Genomic DNA, 19267 nt, shown 5'->3' on the forward strand with positions numbered 1-19267 from the left:
TTCACCTTCTGTCCTGGGCCTGGGCGGACACTTTGGGATGAGGTCTGGCTTTGGCTCTCCACCTGGAGGCGGAGGGCAGGGTTTCCCTCATTCAGTGCGCGCTGTGGTTTGGGGACAGGGTGAGGGAGTGGCAGGCGGGAACGGGATGGGAGGGGGGTGGAGTTGAGCCTCCGCCTGGAGGTCCCTCGAGCAGCCACGAGGGCACAGGGGTGCCCGAGCTGGTGGCACATTTAGGGTCCCCTGACTCGAGCCTGCCTTCCCCCTCCCTCGTGCCAGGGCCCGTGACTCTGAGACGGTCTGCCTTTATTACACCCACAGAAAACAACTCCCGAGTGTAAACAGGAGAATGTGCTGGTTAAGTTACTCATCATCTTATTATTAACAAAATAAAGCACTATGTTTACAGTCATAAAAAAAGAAACAGCCTGGAGAGGCGGGCTCTGGGGAGAAGATGGGGGTAGGCACAGACTCCACACCTGCCCCTGTGGGACTTGGGGTCCCCTTCCTCCTCTGGCCCACCTGGGTCTTTGGAGTCATGCCGATGAAACTTAACTTCCTTAAGGAAATAACTTGTGACGTGATCGGGAGCAGAGTCAGGCCCCCAGTGCAGAGTGAGGGGCAGGCGGGGAGCGGGCAGAGCTGTGTGGGAGGGCAGGAGAGCCCCCCTCCAGCCCCTGTGCACAGGGAGGGGTGGAGACCAGTGCCGAGGAGCCCGCTCTCCAGGCCTTCCGTCACTGACGGGAAGGGGGCCACCCGCCCTCCTGCTCCCACTGCTGGCACTTGGGTGGGGCCAGGGTCTGGGCCAGGGGACAGAGCTCCTTGGAGGCCGAGCACATTCCCAGGCTGCTGGGAACTGACAGAGGCTGTGGGGACCCACCAGCAATCAGGGAGGGGGTGAACGGGCGGGCGGGGAGGCCCAGGGTCCTTCGGAGACCCAGAGTGACCAGGGCAGAGCAGCAGTCAGACACCAAGGAGGGGAGGGAGAAGAGGGAGAGAAGGAAGGAGAGAGGGAAGGGAGGGAGGGAGGGGGAGAGAGAGAGAGGGGAGGGAGGGAGGGAGGGGAAAGGGAGAGAGAGGGAGACAGGGCCCTGCAGAGACAAGGACAGAAATGCACAGGAGGAGGCACAGAACCTGAGACACCCAGACTGACAGAGGTAGCCATGTGGGGACAGAGAGAGCTCAGAAAGAGGCCCCCAGAGAAGCCAGACAGCATCTGGGGACACACAGGAACTCAGCAACAGTGCCTGGCACACAGTGGGCACTCAATAAATAGGCAGTGAACGACGGGTGAACACGCGTGCACGCACACAGCAGCCAGAGGCACACCGGGTTTGGCGGCGCTAAGACAGAGGGACAGCCAGGCCTTTTTGCACCGAGTACAAAGCGATCCCGGTGAGAGAGGAGCCGTGTGCGCGTGTGGAGGGGGTAGGGGGGGTCTGTCCCGTGGTGGCTGGGCCCGCCAGGACAAGAACGGGAACAAAGCGTGTGGCTCCCGGGAGATGGGTCTGAAGCTGCCAATCCCCCAGCAGGGGAGACCTGCAGGAGGGGAGGGTCATACAGTGTCCCCGGCCATGAGCCCCCAAGACCCAGCTCAGCCATCACCACCACGCAGGCCCTGCCATGTAGCCATGCCTGCGGGCGTGGTGGGGAGGGGGCCTGCGTCTCCAGGGACACAGCTCTGCCCTCTCCCAGCCTCCCAAGTCCAAGTACCAACGGAGTCCAGACGAGCCGGCTGCGCCCCCCACCGAGGCCGTCCCCCCCGGGTCAGTCCGTGAGCACCACCAGCTCCCCGTCGCTCTTCTCCTCGCCCTCCGAGTCCTCGTCCTCGCTGTACCGGTACATCTCCCCATCGGCCACTGAGTGCCGGTCCTCCGGGGCCTCCGCCTCCTCCCGGAGGCTGCAGGTGTTCACGATGACGGGCATGCTGGGGTCCAGGCCTCGGGGCACGTAGTGCTCCACCGGGGGCGCTGCCACCCGCGGGTACAGCACTTCCGGGGCGCTCATCTGCATCTGGTCTGCCTGCGGGCTTCAGGGCGGACAAGAGGCGGGCTACTCAGCACCTTCCCCTCCCCTCCCGGCCTCCTCCCGCCAGGCCCTCTCTCCACACACACACACACACACACACACACACACACACACACACACCCTCCCGTCTGATGCCACATGCACTGTCAGCGACAGCCCGGCACGCACGGGTGGTCTCAGGGTCACAGATATGTCCAAGAGATGTTCCCGGAGGACTGTGCCTGAATCCCACTTGCGGAAACTGTGTGTTTAAATGCTTGCTTCGGTCAAGTCAGGAATGGTGCCCCTGACGTTTTACTGAGTTTGTCGGGAATGGGGTCCACAGGCACGTTTCTCCAGGTGCATGCCAGACCCCCACCCACTCACCAATGTATATCCTGGGCCACTGGGTACCCGCCACACACAGCTGCCCCTGCAGCCACACACACGATGCTCACACACACCTATGCGCACATATATGCACACAGCCAATAGACAGGCACATGCAGTCACAAAGGCAAGTCATATCAACACACACACACACACACACACACACACACACACACACACACATACACACACGTCTCAGCCACCAGGGGAGGAGGACAGGGGGGAGGGCTGCTCACGGCGGCAGGTAGCTCTGGCGGGCGTCCTGGCGCCGGGTCCGCATCAGGGCCTTGTACTCGCCCACCCGCAGCCGCTTGCCCTCCACGATGCAGGTGCGCTTGGGCCGCGGCTTGTACTTGTAGTCCGGGTACTTCTCCAGGTGCTGCCGGCTCAGCCGCGCCTGCTCCTCGTAGTAGGGCTGCTTCTCCTGGTTGGTCATGGACTTCCAGCGGGAGCCTGGCCCCGCCCCGGGGCAGGCAGGCAGTCAGCGCTGGCCCTGCCCGCCACCCCCAGCCCCCTGCAGGCCCTGGAGGCGCCGAGAAGGTTTTCACTCCCAGAGAGACGCAAAATCCCTTAGCTGGGCCCCTTGGATGTCAGGCAAATGAATGAATGGAGTTGGCACATATATGGGCATCCCAGTGTCCGTGTTACGATGCAGCACCCACACACATTCCTAACTACCCACCCAGCAACTTCTTGGAGGCCTCTTGTCTGCACGATTTGCACGAACAGAAGAGCAGCTACCGCAGGCCCCCAATAAAACGGGCTTCCCGCCCAGGACAGAGTGTCCGGTGTCTGTGCTCACAGACCGGCACAGACACAGAAGGAGCCTCGGTCTTAAAAACCACTGCCCTCTTCTCGCCTCACCCGCCCCACCCTACACCCCACCGTGGCCTCCAATCAGGAAACCCCACTTAAAGCTTTCTACTGCCCAGCCGGTGTGGCTCAGTGGTTGAGCATCAACCTATGAACCAGGAGATCACGGCTCGATTCCCAGCCAGGACACATGCCCGGGCTATGGGCTCGATCCCCAGGAGGGGGTGTGCAGGAGGCAGCCAATCGATGGTTCTTTCTCATCACGGATGTTTCTATCTCCCTCTCCCGTCCTCTCTCTGAAATCAATTAAAAAAAACTTTCAAAAAATGGTATAAGACCCAGGGCCCAGCTCTCCGACTCCCACACCCCATCAGACTCCTCCAGAGTTCAACACGGTGTAGACTGTCCCAAGGGACCCCAGAGGCCCCTGCAACCACATCCCGCTGGACCGTGGCTCTGAGACCTTGACCTCCGACCTCCCGCGCTTACCGAGGATCTTGCTGATGCTGGAGTTGTGCATGTCCGGGAAGGCCTGCAGGATCTTCCTGCGCTCGTCCTTGGCCCACACCATGAAGGCGTTCATGGGCCGCTTGATGTGGCTGCTGTTGCGGGACTCGGGGAAGTGGCGGGAGCCTGGGGGACAGGGGCGGGGTCAGCGGGGCGGCAGGAATAGGGGAGGGCTGTCTGTCGAGCCAGCGGAAAGAACACCCCAGGGTTAACCACTAGGGCACGCCAGGGACCCCCACAGCACCCAGGGGTGGCCAGCAGCAAGATGCCGGCAGAGGCCAGGCCAGGGGCCCAAGGATGGACAGATACATACCGGACTCCACAGACATGACCTGCCCGCTCTGGCCCTGGGGGCAGCAGAGGCGGGCCCCCTCCTGCCCACCAGCTCGGGGCCCGGAGCCCTCACCATCCACGTCGCAGCCCAGCATGGCTTCCTCCAGGGGGTGCACACAGCTCTCCTCCAGTCGCTCCTTCACTGGGGACATGTCCAGGCTGATGAGGTCCTAGGGTTGACGGACAACCTGTACATCAGCCTCTCTCTGTCACCCTGCTTCCCGCCTCCACCCCCCCCCCCCCACCTCTCCCTTTGGTGGCCTCCAACCCTGTCTTCCCCCGCCCCCCGCCACCATCAGTTCCCTGCTCCCGAGCACCGGGGAGCAGGGCCCTACCTTCCGGAAGGGCGGGTTGGGGGAGCTGTCCAAGGCCCCGCTGTGGCTGTGCAGCAGCTGCCGAGCATCCTGGATGGCCTTGGTCACCGCGTCCCCTTCGCCGAGGAAGCCTGCGGGGCAGGAAAGCAGGGACAGGGGAGAGGAGTTGAGGGGTCACCCCCATGCCATGCCCCGTCCTGTGCTCCCTCGGGCCCCTTCCCAGGGCTGTTGCACTGCACATCCTCAAGGGGGTGCCATTTACCCGGGCTGTCGTGTCAGTAGACTGGAAATAAGGATATTACGCCCTGAAAACTGTGCATCCCAGGGGCCTGAACCCCCTGAGGCCAGGGTACCAGGCGGATATGGGTGGGGGTGGGGGGAAGGAACTAAAAGGGGGCCAACCAGAGTGAGTCTAACCTAGAGGGCAAAGGTCATTCCCAAGGTCCTATCACACTCCCTACTCGCCCCTAGACGGGGACTGAGGGAAAAGGTCCCGGAGGTAGGAAGCTTACCCAGAGGCAGGCTGGGCGGGCTGGACTGCAGGTCCCGCGTGGGAGCCCCGTGGCTGGGGGGGCGGGGCCCACAGTTGCTCATCTTCAAGCTGGGGGAGCTCGAGGTGTTGGGCAGCTCGAGGACCTTGGGCTTGGCCGTGAGGTTCAGGGGCTGGGAGGGTTCCTACGGGAGACCCAGAGGCAGAGAGAGGGTGAGAGACCCCCAGGGAGGCCCCACGGGGACAGAGGGGATGAGCATGCCCAGGACAGCCACGGCGGCGGCCAGCCCGCCCGCCCAGCGAGGGCGTGGGCAGCACTGTACCTGCAGCGGGTGGTGGGCGGCCATGGCCCCCGGCCTCTTCACAGCTGGGGCCTGGGGGCTGTGCAGCAGCTGGAGCGGGTACTCCACTGTGGAAAGGCGGCGAGGAGAGAGGTCCCGGGTGAGCACAGGACAGCGTGGCGAGGTCCCAGCAGCACCACGCGCACGAGGCTCGGAGCCGGCCCTGCTTGCTTCCAACCACTGTGCCCCCGGCCCCGAGGTGCTGCGAAGAGGGACCTCCTGGGCCCTCCCCCCACCGCCTGCTCGCCCACAGGCATCGCCACCTGTCCTGCCCTTCCCAGCCACAGGGCCCGGGTTCCCAGCCTACGGTGAAATGAGAGCGGGACACCATCTACTCACTCTACAGCACATGTGTCAAACACAAGGCCCACGGGCCAAATCCAGCCCGCCAGGCCTTGCAATGTGGCCCGCACCGCGCTGTCATCACTGCACTCCGCTGTCAGTTTATGACATTGTCAGTTTATGACTGTTCAGTAAACCATTCGGCCTGCGATTTAGGCTGGATTTTAGATTTTGGCCCCTTCTCTGATTGAGTTCGACACCCCTACTCTACAGGCTTTTGTATGTCGGACCTACTGTGTGCAGGGTACAAAAGCAGCCGCCTGTCATGTAGCCTGTCTCCCGTGCCTTATCTCACAGTAATCCTTACTGAGTCTGTAATCGGTGCTCAATGCATCGTCCCATGTTACAGAGAAGGACACAGACCTGGAGGAGTTACACGGGCTGCCCACATAATCGATGGGAGCACCGACATGTGAACCCGGGTCCTCAGCCTGTTCTCTCCCCTCTGCACGGCACTCTCCTCTTCTTCATCCACCTCAGGCTCCTTAGCCAGGCCCAGAAGCAAGGAGTGGGCAGTTCAGATGGAGAGAGAGCCATGCATACAAATCACCGACCACGCGACCCATACGTGGTCATATGGGCCGAGTAGCGAGCATTCGAGAGAACTTGGTTCCAGATGGAGGGGTGGAGCAGGCTGCTTGGGGGCACTGAGACGTGAGCTGACCCTGGCAGGTGCACAGGGGAGCCGAAGTGGTGGTGTATGAGACCAGGATGTGGGCGGTGGGACGGGCACAGGGTGGGCAAGGTGGGCTTGGGAAGGCTTAGCTCTGGAGCTTGGACCCCAGGCTATAGGCGACGGGGGTCTAGGAAGCGGCATGTGTTGGCCTGCAGACCCCCTGCTTACTACAATTCTGGAGCAAACGAGGCAGGTGGCCGCCTGGCGGCCATCCAGGTCTCCCTCAGCTTATTTCATACCTCCCTTGTCCACAAAGTATGTGGTCCCTCCCCTGAGCAGGCCCCTGCCCTCCTCATCCCTGCCCTCCTCACTCCTGCGGCTCTATGTTCACCTGGAATTGCCTTGGTTTGTGCTGCTGCCCTCCCCTCCCCCTCTCCCCTTCCAGCCTCCCCACAGCCCACTGGAATCTCCCCTCACGGCGGGGTCGGGGGCTGACGGAGCTGTGCCATGGCCAGAGGCGTGGTGGGGAACCTGTCCGACTCCCCGGAACAGGGAGGGTGGCCGGAGGAGGCGCCGTAAAAGCTACTCCCCTTCCCGGGGCCATTACAGGCAGCGCTTCTGCCCTGCCCACGACCACCCGCAAGGAATCCACGTGGTGGCCTAACGCTTCTGTCTCTGCCTCTGTCCCACTGTCACGGCCCTCCTTCAGGCTGTCACCTGCTAGTGCTGGAGTCCCCTCAAGCACACCCCACAGCCTGCAGAACAGAGCCCAGCTCCGCACTCGGTCCCCACTGCCCTCCCAGCACGTCCCACCACCCAGGCACACGCCCCTCAGTTCCTACGCCTCTCCCATGCCCTCCACCCTCAGCCCTGCTCCACCTTCACAATAAGTCCACTCTCCCAGGACCCAGGCAAGCGCCAGCTCCTCCAGACACCGTCCCAGAGTCCCTGGTTCCCGGCAAACTTCTCCCTCCCCCCCTCCCTCCCTCCCCAGACTGAACTCCTGGAGCTGCAAGTCCACGCTGTGTCCCCCGTGGCCACCCCACAGCTATGCGGCACGTAACACGGCCGGGGGGTGTCTCAGGGACAGGGCAGGGCGCGAGCGTGCTGAGGCCAGGCGAGAACAGAAGCATCCATTTGGGACACGGGTGTGGACGGAGGGCCGGCCCCGAGTGAACGTTGGAAACACTAACATTCTGGTATCGTAACTGGAACAGAGCTGGGGAGACCGGGCCAAGATTTGCTCAGTGTGGAAGGCACTGTGGTCGCCAGTGTGCTAGTGTTCCTTCTCCCAGTGACATTCACAAACAACGGTTCTCCTTCCCCTGGGCGAGGCCCAGAAAGCCTGCACCACTAGTTCCTGGGGGAGCGTGGTCCGGGCCTCCCCCTCCCCTCAGGGACTGCCCTCCACACTCACCTGGTTTGCAGGGGATTGGCTGGATGGGCAAAGCCAGCTGGGAGTCCGGGGTGACAGGGAGGGGCTGGTGGCTCGGGGGGAAGGCTGGGATCATGACGTAAGGCATATTGACCTGCTGAGAGCAAAGAAACCCTGTGTGAGTGCCCCAGACAGAGGGCAGGCTTGGGGATGAGAGGCGCAGGGCCTGGGCCAGGGACCGTCTTCCGAAGGATCTACCTGACCCCGCGCCACCTCCGTGGGCTGTCTGCCTGCCCTCAGGTCCCAGCTGGGAGGAGGAGGCCGGGGGAGGGGAGGGGAGCAGGACTGAGCCCCCTCCTCAGGGGCACGTCTGAATGATCCCACCTGCCCCTGGGTCCCAGCCCCCCCTCCCAGCAGGTGCCAGCCCCTCAGCTCCAGCGCCCCCACCGCCCAGCCCGCCCCTCTCATCACCTGGATCTGCTGCTGAAGGACGTTGATTTTGTGCTGCTGCTGGATTAGCTGTTGCTGCTGCTTAGCGATCTGGCAGAGGGGAGAGGAGGCAAAGGGGGCGTGGGCTCGGGCCCTGGGCCCCACCTCCCAGATCCTTCTGGGCCCCACCACACCCAGCCTCCCAGGAGCCCAGACCCGGAGGAGAGCTGAGCCGGCAAGAAGCAGAACAGCCTACCCACAGCATTGATTCTCCTTTGGCTGGGAGCTCTGCCTTCCCTAAGAGGCCAGGGATGGAGGTCGGGCAGGACCCTTCAGCATCCCCTGCCCCGACGCCCCCTCCTGCCTACCCCTTGGGGGCCACACTGGCAAAGCCTGCCCCCCAAGATGCTCCCCTCCAGGCCCTGAGAGCCCTGCCCCCTGGGAAGAGAGCCACACTGAGCCGGCCTACCTGTTCCTGCTGCTGCCGGGCCAGCTCCATCTGCTGCTGCTGCTTCTCGAACAGCATGGCCGCCATGTTCTTCTGCTCCGAGTGGGCGGTCAGGAGCTGGTCCCGCAGGGTGGACAGCTGATGGATCATGACCAGCAGCTGGAGCTCCTTCTCGGCCAGGCTCTCCTGGGTCCCTGTTCCGAGGGAAGCAGTGCTGTTGGTCACCTGTCTACACCCGTCGCCTGATGCGCAGGAAACAATTATGCAGCCTCAGGCCCGAGAGGGGTGATGGAGGTGGCGGACACAGGAGCCCTGCCCCCGAGGGGGCTCCGTATCGTGCTGCCGGACAACCGGCTGCCCCTGGAAATGCTGACGGTAGGGCATCTGGGCCCCGCCCACCCCTCGGACATCCTCCAGTGCCCAGGGCCACAGGGTCAGGGTGCACAACCATCCCCCAAGCGCAGCTCAGCGGACATGCTCAGACTCTGGAGCAAGACAGACCAGGGGTCAAATCCCCCCTGGCAGCCATTGTGCCCAGGAGCTGCGGGCAAGATACCAACTTCTTGGCGCTTGAGTTTATTAATCTACAAGTGAGCACACAGGGTTGAAGGATAAGGAAGGCAAAAGGTTAGCCCAGGATCTGGCAACTGACACCTGCTAGTGCTTCCCTGTCCTCCGATTGCCATGCAGATGCAGAAGTGCCAGGCCAAGGCCCTGAGCCTCAAAATGACTCGTTTATAAAAATCAATAAAATTGCCGAAACCAGTTTGGCTCGGTGGATAGAGCGTCAGCCTGCAGACTGTAAGGTCCCAGGTTCGATTCCGTTCAAGGGCATGTACCTTGGTTGCGGGCACATCCCCAGTAGTGGGTGTGCAAGAGGCAGCTGATCGATGATTCTCTCTCATCGATGTTTCTAACGCTCTATCCCTCTCTCTTCCTCTCTGTAAAAAATCAATAAAATACATTTTTTTAAAAATTAAAAATCAATAAAATATATTAAAAAAAAAAGAAGAAGAAGAAGAAGAAAGAAAGAAAAGGAATGTTCGGGTCAGTTTATCGTTAGACCTGGGAAGTGGCGGGTGTGGGGGGGGGGGGGGAGGAGGAGAAGGAGGAGGAAGAAGGAAGGAAGGAAGGAAGGAAGGAAGGAAGGAAGGAAGGAAGGAAGGAAGGAAGGGAAAGAGAAAGAGAGAGAGAGAGAGAGAGAGAGAGAGAGAGAGAGAGAGAGAGAGAGAGAGAGAGGGAGAGAGAGGGAGAGAGAAGAAAGAAAGAAAGAAAGAAAGAAAGAAAGAAAGAAAGAAAGAAAGAAAGAAAGAAAGAAAGAAAGAAAAAAAGAAAGAAAGAAAAAGGAATGTTCGGGTCAGTTTATCATTAGACCTGGGAAGTGACAAGGGTCCCTGCTGAGAGCCCGAACCCATACCCATGAGGCTCCCTTCCCGCCAGGCCTGTCCCGCCTGGGAGAGAGCAGACCTCATGCTGGGGCCCCGGTGTGTGCTGGCCGGAGGCAGGCAGGAGCGGGTGGCACAGCCCACCTCTGAGACACAGGGAGACCCGAGAACTGCCCTGTCGGCCCGGACTGCGCGGCCAGGCTGGGAGAAGGGGCAGGGGTCAGCCATCCCTCCCCGGCCCGCCCCCGTGGCCTTCACCTTTGACATCCTTTGTTTCCACGGAGCTTCTTCCCAGAAACCTCTCCTTCCAGTCACTGGACAGCAGCTTCTCGATGGCCGGCACCACTGGAAGAGACCGAAGGTATAAGGACCACGCCGGCCCACACCGCCCTGCCCGAGGCCCCATCTCTAACCAGACAGACGCTTACCCTCCTTTAAATTCCGGTTGAAGTCCAGCTTCTCCTGGCTCCCAGAAGCAGCCTCCGCGTCGCCCGGTCTCTTGGGATCGGGGGACACATTGCTCTCTGGCGAGCTGCAATCCTGTAGGGCACCCCGGATGCCCCTGTCACCTCCAGGAGAGGGGGGCCGGCTGCAGCCTGGGCCGAGCACCCCGGAGATGTCCCCCGTAGGGCCCTCCCTTCCTCCACCTTCCCTACCTCTGCTCTGATTTGCCTGATTTCCTAAAGAGAATAAGAGGCTTAAAGACAAGCCACCAGGCTGGGTCCAGGCTGTGACTCAGGTCCTGCCTGGATCTCACAGGAGTCCCTGAACTTCTCTGAACCTGCCCCGGCCTCTGCTGAGAACGGAACCACGCCCATCCCGGGACTGTGCTGGATAAAGGGAGCGATGGCCGTGGCCAACAGCCAGCGTGCCCTCCCCTGTACGTACATACCCACCGCTCCACCCAGGTGGGTTTCCCCGAGGGCCCCCCCGCCCCGCCTCGCCAACCCACTGCAGACAGATCACGAGAACTCTCATGTTTTCTGCTCTGGGGCTTGCGGTCCATCACGAGACTTCTTTTAAACGGGATTAGCTTGTAAGAACATGTAATAAATAACCTCAGAAGGCAACGGGTATTTAATTGTAAAGTGTGCCCTCTAACATTTACGTAGAACGTTTTGGGTACCTCGTTCGACAGAAACCTATCAGGCCACTGGGTAAAGCTGGTAATACAGCTACTGGTCCGCAATATGTTAGGACACTGACCCCTCTTGTCCTCTGACTCCTCTCCTCTGAGATCCAGCTTCAGGCCTCCTCCTCCAGGAAGTCTTCCCTGATCACCATCCAGCCCCCTAACCTGCTCCCATACACACCTCCAGGCTGGAACCCTGCTCAGCACTCTGCAGCCCTCCTATTTCCTCCTCCTCACCTGGCTTTTAATTGTATATTTATTCCCTTTTTACGTCTCTTACATGGAATCACAGCATTTCTAAGCACTGCGAGAATCCTTACTGCTCCTGTAGCTCAGCGCCTTCATTTTAAGGAGAGGCATTGGATTGTCCTAATGGCAACTTAACCCTGGCTGTGGTAATAAGACCGACTTTCTTAAATCAGATTAGAAAGCTGGTGGGACTGCCTCTAAGCCAGTGTTTCCCAAACTTCTCTCATGATGAGAATCACCTGGTGGAGTTGTTAAAACACAGATTCCTGAATCCCAACTAAGAAGTGCTAAACTAGAATTTTTGGGTACATATAGGTAAAATTGTTTACTTAATACAATTTTACCTAAATGTTCCCAAAAATTCTAGTTTAGAGCACTAGTTCCCCAAAATTCCCTAAGCTTAGAGCACTAGTTAAGTATACAATTTTACCTATATGTTCCCAAAAATTTACCTATATGTTCAAAAAAAAAAAGCTAAACTTTTTGAGTATAAGTATCCTTTCCTCCCGAAGCCAGTTTGGCTCAGCGGTAGAGTGTCGGTCTGCGGACTGAAAGGTCCCAGGTTCAATTCCTGTCAAGGGCATGTACCTTGGTTGCGGGCACATCCCCGGTAGGGGGTGTGCGAGAGGCAGCTGGTCGATGTTTCTCTCTCATCGACGTTTCTAGCTCTCTATCTCTCTCCCTTCCTCTCTGTTAAAAAATCAATAAAATATATTTAAAAAAAAAAAAAAAAGTATCCTTTCCTCCCAACTAGTCCTCGGGGGAAGGCCTGCTCACACAGGTGAGCGTCAGTGCCAGGCGAGCGAGCGCAGGTGTGAGTCCACGTCCGCGCGGACAGGTGGCCCCAATGAACGTGGCCGCTCCTCCCCACTCACCTAAGTCTGCCCCAGAGCTGACAATGTCTGCCTGCCCCTCCATCCAGCTGGGGGGCTGGGGGCAGGGAGGGGTGGGGTGCGTGGATGTGGTGGGGACACTGACCCAGGAGCCCCGGGGAAAGCGCTGGGCACCTGGGCTGGAGCTCGGGGGTCAGCAGCATCCTGGGCGGCTCGGGCCGGGTCTCCGGGCTGGGGGTCAGCCGTGGCAGCCGGGCCCGGGGGGGCCTCAGGGCAGGGCTCCTTCCCCTCGGACTTGAGGGCGCAGTTCACCATGGCGCCACCGCCATCCGGGGCCAGCTGGGCAGAGCCGGGGCTCCTCATGGACATCCTGAGGGAGGAGGGCAGCGTGAGCGAGGCATGTCCCGAGACCCGGGGCAGCGCCTCCTGCCCCCCCCCCCCGCCCCCAGCCCCACACAGGCACCCACACCAGACGGAACCAGTGTATACGCATTTGTGATGTTACCAAAATTCAAAAATCAGTAAGTTATCACATAAAAATCTGGATTTGGCCGAAACCAGTTTGGCTCAGTGGATAGAGCATCAGCCTGCGGACTGAAAGGTCCCAGGTTCGATTCCAGTCAAGGGCATGTACATTGGTTGCGGGCACATCCCCAGAGCAGGATGTGCAGGAGGCAGCTGATCGATGTTTCTCTCTCATCGATGTTTCTAACTCTCTCTCTCCCTTCCTATCTATAAAAAAATCAATAAAATATATATTAAAAAAGAAATCTGGATTTGAACTTCTGTGGCAACAACTGGCTGGAAATGAGGTACCCCCACGGACAGGCCAGTCTGCCTTCCTCCCCACCACTCCCTACCACCCCCCAAAAGGGAAACCAGGTATCGGCTACCCTATATAATAGTTATCCTTTGCTTTCCTTAGAGTAGAGATGACAAGACAGAACTGTTTCACATATCCACATGTCTACCAAAAGTGGGAAGATAACAGGCTGAGAGTGGATGAAGGGCTGTAAGAAAACATGCCCTGCCGAAACCGGTGTGGCTCAGTGGATAGAGCGTCGGCCTGCGGACTGAAAGGTCCCAGGTTCGATTCCGGTCAAGGGCATGTACCTTGGTTGCTAACACATCATCAGTAGGGGCTGTGCAAGAGGCAGCTGATTGATGTTTCTAGCTCTCTATCCTTCTCCCTTCCTCACTGTAAAAACTCAATAAAATATATATATTTTTAAATTATAAAAAAAGAACATTTACTATTAAAAAAAAAACTCAATAAAATATATTAAAGAAAAGAAAACATGTCCTTTTCGATAGCGACAGTCTCAGTGAGAGCCGGCCCAGCAGGAACCTGCAATCCCTGGTTAAGCACTCCGAGCCCACTGCCACCTTCCCCCCCCCCCACGTCCCCTCCAGAGGAGCAGGGCAGTCCCAGGGTCCCGGGGGGCGGTGTCCGGGGGCCATGCCAGGCTCAGGGCCGGAGAGGCAGGCAGGTGCCCACCCTGCTCACCCTCCACAGTCACCGAGATGAGGCCAGCGGGGCCCCACCGCAGGTCCCACCAAGGAATGCCTGGGTCCTGCCTCGGACACTCAGCTAGCTGCTGAGTGACCTCGAGGGAGTTACTTAGCCTCTCCACACCTCAGTTTCCTCATCTGTAAAATGGGCTGCGAACTGTTACCTGTGCGGTGTCTGGACACTACCGGGCAGCAGTAGGCGCCGATGTGGTCCATTACACCATGGCCAGCTGGGAAGCAGCACAAGGAGAACCACCTGGGCAGATGCCAGGAGGCTGGAGAGGTAAAGTCCCTCTCACATCAGACGCTCTGTGGGTGGGGCGCTGTGGGTGGGGCTCTGTGGGTGGGGCGGGGACCTGTTTTAACAGGCCCTCCAGGTGGTTCTGGAACATACTGGTTTGAGAAGCACTGTTAAGTAAAATTGTTTTTATGTGGGCATTCATTTTTTAAGGAGGGGAGCGCCAGGCAGAAATCGGATGTCGTAAAACATCCCTTAATTAAGCTGCAGGTGCACTGTATTTGCATGTCGCATCAACTCCATGCAACTCCGTGTTTCTCATGATCTGGAACACGTGACGGAATGTGCCGCGTAAACACACTAAGGGAGCGGAAAGGCCTTACAGCTGCGTAAGATGTATGTGATTTGGTGCCATCCTACAGGCCAGCCCCGACCCTGCTGCCGCTTTCAGAGGGCAGGTGCCCTGGGGCTGGGGCAGGGAGACCCAGGACAGGGCGCTGCAGGGCGAGGAGGGGCAGGCTTGACCCTGGGCACGCCAGCCCAGGAGCCGAGGCCACTACCAGCTCACCAGGGCTCTGGGGTCCAGCTCCAGGTGCCCTCCCACCAGCCGGGACCTGGAGAGCATCCAGGAAGTGGGCGGCCCGGCCCATCCGGGCACAGGGAGGGGCGCGGAGCCAGGTCCAGGCAGGCGGGCGGGTGGGGGAGGGGGGGAGAGGGGGGTATTATCCTGAAGCCGAGGGCAGCAATTACATAACAAACAAACCCCGGCTCAAGCTGTGAATTAATCAAACCGCTGAAAATAAAACCTTCCTCTCAGGAACTTCAGACAAAAGAAATGAAAACAACCAGGCAGGCTGGGAAATAAAAGGCAGCGGTGCTGAAAGGGGGACAAAAGGAAGCCAGACAATAGGGTGTTGGACAAAGGCAATAAAGCCAAAGGAAGTGTGACAGGAGAACAATGGGGCCTGTGGGCCCTGATCCCGCCCGCCGGGCCCGCCACCTCGGTCCACACCCACACTCTGCCGGTCTTGGCCCCGGCAGGGCAGCCAGGCCAGGCCACCGGACTTGGGTCCTAAGAGCCTTTCTCCTCCATTCGGTCCCAACCTCGTGGCCTTCCGGCTCCCTCCGCCAAGCCTTTCTTCCCACGGCAGCCAAGACCCCGCAGCAACGTGCGGTTAGCAGAGCAGGTCCGAGGCCTCGAGGCCTGTGTGGGGCTGGGTGCCACTTCCCCAGAGCCAGATGCTGACCGTCCATTTGTCCCCAGACCCAGATGCTGACCATCCGTCCGTCTGTCCCCAGAGCCAGATGCTGGCCGTCCGCCTGTCTGTCCCCAGACCCAGATGCTGGCCATCAGCCTGTCCCCAGAGCCAGATGCTGGCCGTCCGCCTGTCCCCAGCTGAAGTGGAAGCAGGGGAGAGGATTCTCAGTCTGAATTAACCCACAAGGCTACTGAGAACGTACACCTGCCCAGCCCCAGCGGCTCCATGTGAAATACACCTGGGTTTTCAGGTGTTGGCCCTGGTGAGCTGACACATTAAACACCTGGGGGGTTCGCCCACCTGCTTCTCCATCGGGCCACTAGAGGATGCACTGACCCGCGTGGCTCACACTCCATCTCCGTGGGCAGTGCTGCCCTCGGACACGTCTCTCCTTCCTCTCTGGCCTTTTCCGCCCACATCTCGCCCCCCGAGTCCTCCGTGGGCCCTGTGATCGCCTGTCTCTGTGGGAGCCCGTCTCCTGGAGCTCCCCCCGGCTCAGCCCGGCCTCCAGCCCAGCATCTGGTAACAAAGAAAATGGCTCCTGGTGCCCGGCCAAGCTGGCTGGGAAGCGTCCGTCTGTTCCCCAGGCCGGGGTGCCCACCAGTAACCCTGCCAGAGCCTGCCGCCCAGACAATGGCCCTTCACCCCCGGCCTCACACCCGACACCGGGCCCTGGTTCTCGGCCGGTGCTCCCTGCGCCCAGGGGCCGACGGGTCCTCCCGGGAGGCACCTCCCGGTCCCAGCTTTGGGGAAGAAGGTCCCTGGGCCCCTCTTTTCCTTCCTCTGCCCCCCGAGCACAGGCCCGACCTCCCCAGCTCTTTGGGAACGCAGAGCCCAAGTCATGTGTGATGAACTAGACAAGGGACACCCTGCCGCGGAGGTAACGGTCCCTGCCCAGGCTGCGTCACCTCTGCCGTCTCTGAAAACAGGAAACCCGGGGTGGGGGTGGGATAGAGTGGAAAACGCACAGGCTTTGGGTTCAGATTCCTGCCCTACTGCCAGCTGACGTGTGTGACCTTAGGCGAGTTAAGTCACCTCTGAACCTCTGCCTCCTCGACCATAGACTGGGTATAAGGACGCAGACTGGCCCCGGCCGGTTTGGCCCAGTGGACAGAGTGACTGAAGGGTCCCAGGGTTTGATTCTGGTCAAGGCCACGTATCTCGGTGGCAGGCTCCTCCCAGCCTGGGCCCTGGTCAGGGGCGCGTGGAAGCAACCAAAATCGATGTTTCTCTCACATTGATGTTTCTCTGTCTCTCCCTCTCTCTTCCACTCTCTATAAAATATCAGTGGAAAAATATCCTGGGGTGAGGATTAAAAATAAAACAAAAGAGCCCGGACAGCACAGGAGCCCATGAAGATGGAATGATACAGGGTGAGCATCCATTAAGTTGTCTTACAGCCCCAGGATGCAGAAAAGCCTGTGGGTCACAATTCTGGCCCAATGAATTGCTGTGCAACGTTGAGCCAGTGCCTTGACTTCTCTGAGCCGGTTTCCTCCTCAGTAAAATGGAAATTTAAAAACCCACTATGAAGAGATGAGCCTTCCACTGAGACTCCAGACCAGGGGTCTTCAAACTATGGCCAGCGGGCCACATGCGGCCCGCAGAGGAGTCTGATCCGGCCCGCCAGGTTTTTTGGGCAGTGAGCACAGCTGAGGTGTTACAGTAGGAATTAGTAGTTCATATAGTCCGGCCCTCCAGCTCTCTGAGGGACCGTGATCTGGCCCCCACTTTAAAAAGTTTGAGGACCCCTGCTCCAGACGCTGTAATATATGGCCGTTTTTTACACTCTCCCGGCACCCTGAATTTGGTGTTCAACGTACTTCCATGCGTAATTTATTTCTGCCTCCCCCACTCACCCCCACTCAGGGGCCTGCTTCTGCTCCTCCCTGGGGCCCCGGGATCCAGCACGGTGCCTGGAGCAGAGTGGAGGTGCTCAGTAAGTATGCGTGCAGCCATCGGAACGTATCCTACAGCTCAGCAGCATCCAGGTCCGCCTCACAAGTGACAGCTACAATTACCCTCATTACCAGGCAGATGCCGCTCCGGGCGGCTTCCCTCCCACGGCCCCGCCGCCCACACGGTTATCCTCAGCTGCCTTCTCCTTGCATCTGAGATCTTCCTGGGAGTGACCTGAATCCCCCAGCCGCAGAGCGAGTCCAGTTCCTTTTGTTTTTTACCTTGGGACAGGTGAGAACAATTCTCGTAACTTTCAGATTTAAAAACCCTGTGGGAGTCTTCCCTACAGAGGCTAAAAAACCCCTCAAATTCCTTCACCCCTTTCTTTTAAAAAATATATTTTTTAATTAATTAAAAAAAATTTTTTTAAGAGAGGAAGGAACAGGGATAGAGAGTTAGAAACATCGATGTCAGAGAAACATCAATCAGCTGCCTCCCGCACACTCCCTACTGGGGATGTGCCCGCAACCAAGGTACATGCCCTTGACCGGAATCGAATCCGGGACCCTTCAGTCCGCAGGCCGACGCTCTATCCACTGAGCCAAACCGGTTAGGGCCCTTCACCCCTTTCTTACCAAGCGTGCTCCCCGCTTCACCCATCCACGTGGTTCCACAGGAGGTTGGAAGCTCAGCAGCCACACACCCGTCTCCCCAGCCACCCAGGAGCCAAGGGGCTCAGCCCACAGGAGATGTGCATATGGGGCTCGGCGGCCGCCCACTCTGGAGGTAGGCTCCTGTGGACCCGCCCTCCCTCTAGCCCAGACGTACTCTGTATTTCATAAACGAGAAACTGAGGCCCGGGAGGTCAAATCCACATGGCTCTGGGGGCAGCGCTGCTTCAGAACTCAAGAGTCGGAGAAGCCGAACCAGCGGGGACCGAACAGCATCCCAGCTCTCCCCTCCTTCCCTCCTTCCTCCACAGGCACCCACCCACCCGAGGCCCTCCGCTGCCTCCTCAACTGCAGCCTCCTCCTCGGCCTCCTCTCACCTGAGCATCACACGTAAAGGCCCCTAAGGGGAGGGGGCTCCAGCCATCCTGGCCCTGGATGCTGCAGAACCTGGAGTCTCCGCTGGTGCCTGAGGGGCCCTGGGGCCCCAACCCAGCGCCCAGGACGAGGCACAGAGGCGCCTGCCTGGCATGGGGGGCCAGTGGCTCCGAGCACCACAGGTGCCGACTCCCTTTCCTCCTCCCCACGCCCGGCCCACCCACCCACAGGCGCGCACACGGAGCCCCTTCCACCCCAAACAAATCACCAGCCACTTCCTCTCCCCAGCAGCCAACGAGCAGCCCGGCTGGCCTGGAATCAAAGGAGTGTTCACTCAGCCCTTCCTCCCTCCACGGCGAGGGCCCCCAAATCCCCCCCCCCCCCCCCCCGCAAATCTAGATGCAGATAAAGACAGAGATAAATTCCAGTCATAGAAGCATGACGGGTGACTCAGGCCCCCGGGAACAGGAAGAAGACCGCCTGGACAGACAGACCGGCAGACCCTCCTCCTACCCCTGGGCACACACCGAGTCCCCCGAGGCAGGCTCCCAGCCCCAGGCTGGCCCTGAGTGCGTGGGTGGTGCCCACGGCATTGCCAAGGAGAGGGCCAGGCCGCAGGGGTGGGGCAGGGCCTGAGTCCCAGGGGAAGGGCACTTCCTCTCAAAGCTCCAGAGAGCGGAGAGCCTCAGGCAGCCCCGAACAATAGCCCGAGGCGTGGGTGCCCAGAACGGTGCCCCGGTGCCACATCCTGCCATTCTTCTCCCAGGCCGCACCCTGCCACCCTTCCTGGCTCCGCCCGATCCTATCTCCGATGTTTACTGGGAGCTGGGGGCTGGGCCGGCTGCCGACTTGAGACAAAGCTTTCCCGAGAGGCCCCTCACCTTGCCCAGCCTCTGTGGGCCCAGGGCGCGTGCCCATCTGGTTAGCCCAGCTCAGGAGGGGGCCACAGCCAACACTCCCAGTCCCCGGGCTGCTCTGGGCTGGCCAAGGTGGCAGAGCCGCCAACACCAGCCAACGGAGGCTCCCTGAATGCCCAGCCTGCAAGAGAAGGCAGCGCCCCCCCCCCCCTCTCTCTGGTGCAGAACCAGCTCCAGACAGAGCTTCTTTGTACCTGACCTTCACCCGCCCCCCCCCCATCCACCCCGCAAGGGCATGTAGGATTGGAGGAGGTGGGAGAGGCAGGAGCTGTGAGGTTCCCATCCACAGCCCCATCCGGTGGTCAGGCCCCTGAGGCACCCGGGCCTGCTCCCAGCCCAGAGGGAGAGCCCAGGGAGAGAGAAGGGACAGAGGGGACTCCCAACAGTGCCCTCTC

General features: G+C 59.9%; 1 protein-coding gene across 5 annotated transcripts in view; it reads right to left on the minus strand.

Moving 5' to 3' along the window:
- Nucleotides 1-349: 349 nt before the first annotated feature.
- The window catches only part of SOX13 (SRY-box transcription factor 13), a 48329-nt gene continuing 29411 nt past the window's right edge, over nucleotides 350-19267 (minus strand). For 3 of the 5 annotated variants that reach the window (XM_084865862.1, XM_084865861.1, XM_084865858.1), the window contains 13 exons: nucleotides 12176-12371; nucleotides 10216-10327; nucleotides 10046-10132; nucleotides 8424-8596; nucleotides 7997-8065; nucleotides 7568-7682; nucleotides 5175-5260; nucleotides 4874-5036; nucleotides 4383-4492; nucleotides 4121-4217; nucleotides 3697-3840; nucleotides 2631-2847; nucleotides 350-2026 (listed from right to left, as the gene is read on the minus strand). In XM_084865862.1, coding sequence (XP_084721988.1) covers nucleotides 1765-2026; nucleotides 2631-2847; nucleotides 3697-3840; nucleotides 4121-4217; nucleotides 4383-4492; nucleotides 4874-5036; nucleotides 5175-5260; nucleotides 7568-7682; nucleotides 7997-8065; nucleotides 8424-8596; nucleotides 10046-10132; nucleotides 10216-10327; nucleotides 12176-12370 — 1830 coding nt within the window. In that variant the 5' untranslated portion in view covers nucleotide 12371 and the 3' untranslated portion in view covers nucleotides 350-1764. The remainder of the gene's footprint in view (nucleotides 2027-2630; nucleotides 2848-3696; nucleotides 3841-4120; nucleotides 4218-4382; nucleotides 4493-4873; nucleotides 5037-5174; nucleotides 5261-7567; nucleotides 7683-7996; nucleotides 8066-8423; nucleotides 8597-10045; nucleotides 10133-10215; nucleotides 10328-12175; nucleotides 12372-19267) is intronic. The other 2 variants (XM_084865859.1, XM_084865860.1) reach the window with 2 other exon arrangements.

Source organism: Pipistrellus hanaki (genome assembly GCF_964339955.1).
Source record: "Pipistrellus hanaki genome assembly, chromosome: 18".
Classification (NCBI taxonomy): domain Eukaryota; kingdom Metazoa; phylum Chordata; class Mammalia; order Chiroptera; family Vespertilionidae; genus Pipistrellus; species Pipistrellus hanaki.